The 9,177-nt window shown below is 43.3% G+C and overlaps 1 protein-coding gene across 1 annotated transcript in view; it reads right to left on the bottom strand.

Moving 5' to 3' along the window:
* Window positions 1-4,393: 4,393 nt before the first annotated feature.
* zhx3b (zinc fingers and homeoboxes 3b) overlaps window positions 4,394-9,177 on the bottom strand; it is a gene marked incomplete at its 3' end in the record, with an annotated part of 5,356 nt that continues 572 nt past the window's right edge. Inside the window, exons 1-6 of the mRNA XM_056422020.1 lie at window positions 9,058-9,177; window positions 8,395-8,475; window positions 7,068-8,315; window positions 6,069-6,710; window positions 4,442-4,716; window position 4,394 (exon numbers count right to left, since the gene is read on the bottom strand). The exon at window positions 9,058-9,177 is cut by the window's right edge and continues 572 nt beyond it. Coding sequence (XP_056277995.1) covers window position 4,394; window positions 4,442-4,716; window positions 6,069-6,710; window positions 7,068-8,315; window positions 8,395-8,475; window positions 9,058-9,177 — 2,367 coding nt within the window. The remainder of the gene's footprint in view (window positions 4,395-4,441; window positions 4,717-6,068; window positions 6,711-7,067; window positions 8,316-8,394; window positions 8,476-9,057) is intronic.

The following is a 9,177-nucleotide window of genomic DNA, read 5'->3' as shown; positions in this document are numbered from 1 at the left end:
TGTGTGTCTGTGTGTCTGATTGGTGGAGGATCGAAACCAGGAGCAGAAACGAGATGAAAATAAAGCTTTGAGCTCAGCAGATGAATCCAAATTAGAAGATTTTTTTTAAAGCCACAAAAGTGTAATTAATCTCATAATTTAGATTATCACTGAAACACTTTCAGTAGCAACGGACTTCCATGTTTGGGAGGATTTTTTATTTTTTGTATCTCAAAATGATTGAAAGGAGTCGCGCCGCCTCCGGATTGGCTGAACCACTTTGTGCCGTCATTACAACAATTATATGTATATACAGGACTGTCTCAGAAAATTAGAATATTGTGATAAAGTTCTGTATTTTCTGTAATGCAATAAAAAAATTATTAAGTATTAAAAGAATAAAAGGCTTGCAATATTTCAGTTGATTTATAATGAATCCAGAATGCATGACATTTTTGTTTTTTTAATTGCATTACAGAAAATAAAGAACTATCACAATTTTCTGAGACAGTCCTGTATGTATTAAATATTTATATATTAAATATGTGTTTATATATTAAATATATATTAGGGCTGTGAAACAATTAAAATGTGTAATCCGGTTAATCAGGTTTCTGTGGATTAATCATGATTAATCACATAAATACATTCAGGGTTTTTCCTGGGTCAAAATGGATCTTCGGTGCTCCCAAAAATGTTGTTCGTTGAGAGTGTTCAGCAGCTGGCCGCTCGGTCCATTCGCGCACCTCACAGTTGCGTATTGATCAGACAAGAAGACACGCTAATCAACTCCAATGTTTCCCCTCCTATTATTATAACGGGAAATTCTGCGCATGCGTTAAATGCGGTAAAAAAAAAAAACTAGTTAAACCTGTAATTTAATTAACTGAGTTAATGCGTTATTTTTCACCACTAATATATATATATATATTATATCTATATTTAGTATTGAATAAAGATGTATATATATTAAATATATATATACACACACATGTATATTAATATATAATATACATATTTTATATATACACAAGTATATAAAATACATATATACTGTAGGAGCCATTTCTATACGTTATTACCTTCGCATTGAAAATGCCAGAAGGTTATGTTTTGATCGCCGTGTATTTATATGTGTGTTATTCGCAAAACTCAAAAGGTATTGAACCGAATCGCATGAAATTTGGTGGGATGATTGTTTATTATCCGGGGACCAGTTGATTAGATTTTGGGATCGATCGGGTCAAAGTCAAAGGTCATGAACAGGTCAAAATGTTCTTGAATCGCATGAAATTTGGTGGGATGATTGGTTATTATCCGGGGACCATTTGATTAGATTTTGGGATCAATCGGGTCAAAGGTCAAGGTCAAACTCTTTTTTTTACCATAGCACGATACATTTTTGTCCAATTGGCATGCAACTAATGCCAACATGTTAATAATTCAATGCCCAATCTTGTGATATGCGAAGGTATGCGCTCTACCGAGTGCCCGTTCTAGTTTTAATGCTTGTATTGAATTATTTTCTGAGAATTTGTGCCCTCTACAGGTCGAAAGGCCAATAAATAGGAGCGTGACCCGGAGGAGGTGCGGCTGACTGGGAGCACACAGCTTTTCACCTTGCTGTCTAATTATGTTGCTGGAGGAAAGGCCTCGCTGCTTTTTTGTGCTCTGAAACTTTATTTGTTGTTTTATTTTCTACCCACACGTACCATCCATTTTGGTAATAAACCCACCACTTGGAACTGTACTTGGACCGCTTTGGATTTCATTTATTTCACAACACAAGCGTCAAAGAACCCCCAGTCACCGCCAACAAACGTGACTAACAAATGGACACTCAGGATAAATGGTCACTATATTTACAAATATGTAATATTGAATAAATATGTATATATACACTACCGTTCAAAAGTTTGGGATCACCCAGACAATTTAGTTTCTTCCATGAAAAATCACACTTTTATTTATCAAATGAATATAAAATATAGTCAAGACATTGACAAGGTTAGAAATAATGATTAATATTTGAAATATTAATTTTGTTCTACAAACTTCAAGCTTAAAGGAAGGCCAGTTGTATCGCTTATATCACCAGCATAACTGTTTTCAGCTGTGCTAACATAATTGCACGGGTTTTCTAATCAGACATTAGTCTTCTAAGGCGATAACACAATGTACCATTAGAACACTGGAGTGATAGTTGCTGTAAAAGGGCCTCTATACACCTCTGGAGATATGTCATTAGAAACCAGACGTTTCCACCTAGAATAGTCATTTACCACATTAACAATGTAGAGTGTATTTCTGATGAATGTTATCTTTATTGAAAAAACAATGCTTTTCTTTGAAAAATAAAGTCATTTCTAAGTGATCCCAAACTTTTGAACGGTAGTGTATATATAAACTATATATATATATATATATATATATATACACACATGTATAAATACATTTTTTTTAAATATATAAAATATGCATATAATATATATTAATATATATATATATTAATGGCTTTGAGCTGAATCTTTTCCCTGCTCCTCCAGGAAGTGACATTTCTGATATTTCATGTTTTGAGCTGTTAACGAGGAAAGACTCACCTTTTTTTACATTCTGTTTTTATTCTGCAAATAACATCTGTAAAAATTATACATCGAGCCTAAAATACGGAAGTTCTTCTACAGTCAAAAATTTTATTTTTCGTAGGAAAAGTTCCATAAAAACAAACGTTGTGAAGAAGACCATGAAGTCTACATACCGTGTTCTTCCTCTTCTTCCTCTTCTTCTTTTAATGTCTTTAAAACACAACAGGGTGCTTGCCCTCTTTGGATGCCCCCCCCCTCCCTTCCTAAAGTCTTATTTAACCTAAATATGTACAGATCAGAAAGGAGACGCGAGGAGAAAGAAGATGTGATGAAGGTCAGCGCCGCTCCACTTGAAGCTGAGCGCCAAGTCAAAGTGTTTGAGTGCCGTCGATCCTCAGAGGGCCGTCTCCCTTCCTTCCCTCCTCCCCCTTCTTTCCTCCTTCCTTTCTCCCATCACAGCGGGCAGAGAAATGTTCTCACCCCCCCCCCCCCCGTCAGCCTCCACTGGAACTTGGAAAAGGAAAATGGCGGACGGGAAGGAGGGAGTGGGGGGGGGGGTAGTGGCCTTAGTGTCCATCTCACACAGGGGGGGGGGGGAGTGGCCTTAGTGTCCATCTCACACAGGGAGGGGGGGGTAGTGGCCTTAGTGTCCATCTCACACAGGGAGGGGGGGGTAGTGGCCTTAGTGTCCATCTCACACAGGGGGTAGTGGCCTTAGTGTCCATCTCACACAGGGGGTAGTGGCCTTAGTGTCCATCTCACACAGGGGGAGTGGCCTTAGTGTCCATCTCACACAGGAGGGGGGAGTGGCCTTAGTGTCCATCTCACACAGGAGGGGTAGTGGCCTTAGTGTCCATCTCACACAGGGGTAGTGGCCTTAGTGTCCATCTCACACAGGGGGGGGGGGACGTCTTCAGCCGGTTCCTGTAAAAACAAAACGAGCCGATGAATGACGGCGTCGCCGTGACAACGGGCTCCAGCTTTTTATTTGCCGGATTGTTTCCCAGGCATGAATTTAAAAATGATTTTCCTCTTATGCTACGATCCTGTTGGGATCCTGTTGCGCACAACAGTAAGTTTATTCATAGATAAATATATCTAATGATATAAATATGTGTTTACTGTCATCGGGTTATAAACACTCAGTGGATTTATTATTATTCTTTTTACCTTCGGATGGATCAGCAAATCAATCATTGATGTCATGACGTCATAATAATCATAACATCATAATAATCATGACGTCATAACATCATCATAATCATGACATCATAACATCATAATAATCATGACGTCATCATAATCATATCGTCATGACGTCATAATAATCATAGCATCATAATAATCATGACGTCATAACATCATAATAATCATGACGTCATCATCGTTGGCTACAATGTGTGAGAATCTCTTCGTCCATCTTTTATTTAAACGTTTCATTTTTACCGTCAAGGAGATTCTATCTCGTCTGGAGCTCCTCAGCTTCTACGGCGACGACGCTGGACACCTCCTTCTCCTCCTTCTTCTTCTTCTCCTCCTCCCCCTCCTCCTTCTCCTCCTTCTTCTTCTTCTCCTCCTCCCCCTCCTTCTCCTCCTTCTCCTTCTCCTTCTTCTCCACTTGTTCCTCCCCCGCCTTCTCCAGCTTCTTCTCCTCCTCCCCCTCCTTCTTCTTTTCCTCCTCCTTCTCCTCCTCCTTCTTCTTCTTCTCCTCCCTCTCCTCCTTCTCCTCCTCCTTCTTCCCCACTTGTTCCTCCCCCGCCTTCTCCAGCTTCTTCTCCTCCTCCCCCTCCTTCTTCTCCTCCTCCTCCTTCTCCTCCTCCTTCTTCTCCACTTGTTCCTCCCCTGCCTTCTCCAGCTTCTCCTCCTCCTCCTTCTTCTTTTTCTCCTCCTTCTTCTTCTCCACTTGTTCCTCCCCCGCCTTCTCCAGCTTCTTCTCCTCCTCCCCCGCCTTCTCCTTCCCTTCCTCCGCTCCTCCCCCTGCTCTCGGTGCGACGGCTCTTGGTTCTTTCCTGTGAGCGGCGGCGGTCGCTGTTGTTGTTATTGTTGTTGTTGTTGTTGTTGATGGCTCCAGCCGGGGCGGCGGCGCCTTGGAGGAGAACCAATGTCGCACCAAGTCGGCCGTGGAGCCGCAGCTCAGAGCCAGATCCTGAAGCTGCAGGAGAACCACAAATAAATACAAGAACACATCCACTAGACGAATACAGGAGATAATAAATATATAAATATAGTTAAAGGGAATTAAAGTAAATAAAACACGAAATAACTCATCAATCCCATAATATTTAATAATGTATTACATATATATAAATTATAGTTATATATGTATTAAATATATTTATTAAATATTTATATATTAAATATATGTGTATATATATCAAATATATTTTATATATATATATATTAAATATGTATATATATATATTTAATATGTATATATATAATATATATGTTTAATATATCAATATTTAATATATATATTTAATACATATATAACGATAATTTGTATATTGTGTATGTATAAAATATCTATATATAAAAAAACATCTATAAAATATACATATTATATATATATACACACGTGTCTATTAATATAAAAAAATATCTATACAGGACTGTCTCAGAAAATTAGAATATTGTGATGAAGTTCTTTATTTTCTGTAATGCAATTAAAAAAACAAAAATGTCATGCATTCTGGATTCATTACAAATCAACTGAAATATTGCAAGCCTTTTATTCTTTTAATATTGCTGATTATGGCTTACAGCTTAAGAAAACTCAAATATCCTATCTCTAAATATTAGAATATCATGAAAAAGTATACTAGTAGGGTATTAAACAAATCACTTGAATTGTCTAATTAACTCGAAACACCTGCAAGGGTTTCCTGAGCCTTGACAAACACTCAGCTGTTATAAATCTTTTTTTTTTACTTGGTCTGAGGAAATATTAAAATTTTATGAGATAGGATTTTAGAGTTTTCTTAAGCTGTAAGCCATAATCAGCAATATTAAAAGAATAAAAGGCTTGCAATATTTCAGTTGATTTGTAATGAATCCAGAATGCATGACATTTTTGTTTTTTTAATTGCATTACAGAAAATAAAGAACTTTATCACAATATTCTAATTTTCTGAGACAGTCCTGTATATATATATATAAAATATATCTATATTTAAAATATATATATATATATAATATACATATTATATATATACCCATGAATATACAAAATATATATATACAATATACATATAATATACATATTATATATATATATATACACACGTCTATTAATATATAAAATATACATAATTTATATATACACATGTGTATATAAAATATATATATATATAAAATATACATATATATATAAAATATATATATAATATACATATTATATATATATACACATGAATATATATATATAAAATATACATATTATATATATACATATATACATGTATATTAATATACATATATATTAATAACTTTGAGCTGAGTTACCTGCGCCTCCTCCGGCCTGCCGTGGGCGTCGTAGTGCGCCTGCAGCACCTCCCCCGCGCTCCCCTTCTGCAGCTCCTCCTCCAGCGCCGAGGTCTGGAAGGCCTCCAGCCACTTCAGCTGCCCGTTCTTCTGGACGTAGCGGCAGTCCCCGAACCAGCGCACCACCTCGGGCCGGGCCAGCGCGGTGGCCGCCAGCATGGCGTCGTACTGGGCGGCGCTGGGCCACTGCGTGCGGGCGTACACCGCCTTCAGCGCCTGCAGCTGCGCCGCCGTCTTCTTCCCGCGGACCGCCGCCGGCTTCGGGGAGGGGGAGGAGGAGGAGGAGGCGGGCGGCGGGCCGTCCGAGGCCTCGCCCTCCGGCTTCCCGCTGGCCTCCGTGACCTTGAGCATCTTCAGGTTGATCTTGATGGGGTTGACCTTCAGCTCCGCCGAGCCGTCCTCCTTCTGCCGCTCCTCCCCGGCCGCCGCCATCATCGCCCGCTGCGCCTCCTCCTTCTTCTTCTCGACCGCCACTCGCTTCCTCCTGTCGGCGAACCAGCCGTGGATCTCCCTCCGGGTCATCTTGGTCTCGGACCGCAGTCGGTCCACTTCCTCTCCCGCCGGCTCAGAGTCCCGCAGGAAGCTGCCCTCCAGCGCCTTGACCTGGGGACCGGGGAAAGGTCACGAGACGAGAACCGGGAGAACCGGGAGAACCGAGAGAACCGAGTTAATTATCAAAATAAAAACTGATTCCAGGTCTGAAATTACTTTTATCCAAAGATATGATCCATAGTTTTTATACTATTTGTTACGTCTTGCCTTCATAAATACATATTTTATAAATATATATAAATAGAAAAAAGTATACATATAAAAATAAATACATATTTAATATATATATATATAAAAAAATAAAAATAGAAACAAATATCTATAGCCGCTGTTCTCTCATGTAATTATTCATTATTTGCTTCTTTTGTCGCCCTAGTGGTCAGATGCTGGTACTGCAGCGCGCGTCACCTGGTGCGGTTCTCTCTCCTTGTAGCGGATCGCCGTGAAATCCGGAGACGGCGGTCTGGGGAGCCTCCGGGACGGCGTGGTGGGAGAGGTGGGAGTCTGCGGCGCCGTCGGGCTCAGCGGCGCCGAGCCGTGCTGCGGCGTCCCGGCGCTCTCGGACGGCTCCTCGCCGCCGCCGGACTTCCCCTGGACGCCGCCGGAGCGCACGCCCTTGAGGTTCCGGAAGTGGTAGCGGCGGTCGCTGAACCACTTGCGGACCTCCCGCACCGTGAGCCCCGTGTGCGCCAGGAGGCGCGCCACCTCCTCCTGGTCGGGGAACTGGGCGCGCAGGAAGCTGTCCTTCAGCGCTGCGAGCTGCTCCGGGGACTTCTTCCCGCGGCAGAAGGTCGCGTCCAGGAAGGCGCCGGCGGGCGGCGGAGAGCCCGCCGCCGGGGACGCGGGGGACGACTCGGAGGCGGGCGACGACGCCTCCTCCGTGGCGAGGGCCGGCGAGGCGCCGCCGGTGTCGGGCTCCACGTCCTCCGCGGCGGCGCCTCTCTTCCCGAGGACGCCGTCTGGCCTCCGCTGGCCGGCGGCGCCTTTGTGGTCGTCCTTCACGATGACGCCGCCGCTCTCGTTGCTGCGCTCGGCGGCGCCGTGTTGTCCGTTGCTGAGCGCGGCGTTGGCGAGGCTGAGGCTGATGACGCTGGCGTTGCCGCCGGCAATGATGGAGCCCACTCTCCCGCTCCGGCTGCCGCCGCCGCCGCCCGCCGTCCCCGCCGCCGCCGCCGCCACGACGCCTTTGTCCGGCGCCGGCGCCGCGGCCGGTCGGACGTGCATGGCGGGCCGCGCCGCCGCCTGGGGCTTCGGCGTGAGCGCCAGGGCCACGGGGGCGCCGCCCACCTGGAGGCCGCTCGCCACCATCGGCTGCGTGATGATCACGCCGCCCTGGCCGAGCAGCGAGCCCCGCAGGATGTGGGGGATCCCCACCGTGATGGTGTGCTGCGGCGCCGCGGCGCCGGTCTGGATGATGGTGTTGAACATCTTGCGCCGCGCCTCCTCGATCTCCTCCGGCGACCAGCTGATGCCTTGCTTCAGCCTCTGGGCGGTGAACCAGATCTTGATCTGCTCCTCGGGGAACCGGGTGACCACCGTCAGGTAGCAGAGCTCCGCCTTCGTGGGGTACGGGAACTTGCTGAAGGAGGTCTTCAGGAAGGAGGAGGAGTCCATGGAGGCGCTGTAGGTGGGGATGCTGCTCAGAGGAATCATCACCTGGGGGAGCAGAGCGGGGGAGGGGCTTCAAACGGACCGCCCCTTCATCAAGTCACTGAACTCATCATACAGGTCTTACCTTGGGGAGGTTTTTGGCGATGGAGAAGGAGGCGATCGGCGTCGACTGATGATGGCTCCTGCTCTGGACCACCGAGACCACCTGGAGGAAGAGAATATTACACAAGGACAATTATTAAATGAATGTTTTCCTGTCGGACCGCTGTCTGTAAAGTATTCAGCTCCAACCAGCCAATCAGATTGACCGAGGGGCGGGCTTTAGGACAGAACCACTTCCTTCCTGTTTGGATGGCAGTATTTCTTTTTATTGCTCGTGCATTTATTCCTGTTATTCACATTTTATTTTTAAATTAAATAAAAAACATTATACAAAAATTAATATATGTATTAAAATTACACATATAAAAATAAAGAAATAATTATTTAAAATATATATATCAAAAAAAAAAATGTGAAAAAAATATCTATACATATATATCTCAAAATAAATATATCAACACATGTAAATAGAACAAATATATCTATATACATATCTATACATATATATCTCAAAATAAATATATAAAAAAATATCTATATACATATATGTATATATATCAAAATAAAAATATCTAAAAATTAAAAAAAATATCTATACATATATATTTATATATAGAGAGAGAAATAACAACAAAAAATGTATATATATATATATCTCGTCTTTTCTCCCCCGCCCCCCCCCCACCTGTGTGACGGGAGTCTTGAGCATCGGCAGCGCTCCGGAGCCGTTGACGATCTGGATCGCTGAGGGCAGCGTGACCTTGGCCGCTCCGTTGTGGACGATCGTGGGAACGTGGGCGACCGT

Source organism: Pseudoliparis swirei, chromosome 9, assembly GCF_029220125.1.
Source record: "Pseudoliparis swirei isolate HS2019 ecotype Mariana Trench chromosome 9, NWPU_hadal_v1, whole genome shotgun sequence".
NCBI lineage: Eukaryota > Metazoa > Chordata > Actinopteri > Perciformes > Liparidae > Pseudoliparis > Pseudoliparis swirei.
Note: the sequence above shows the minus strand (reverse complement) of the source record. Positions and strands in the feature narration are given on the sequence as shown.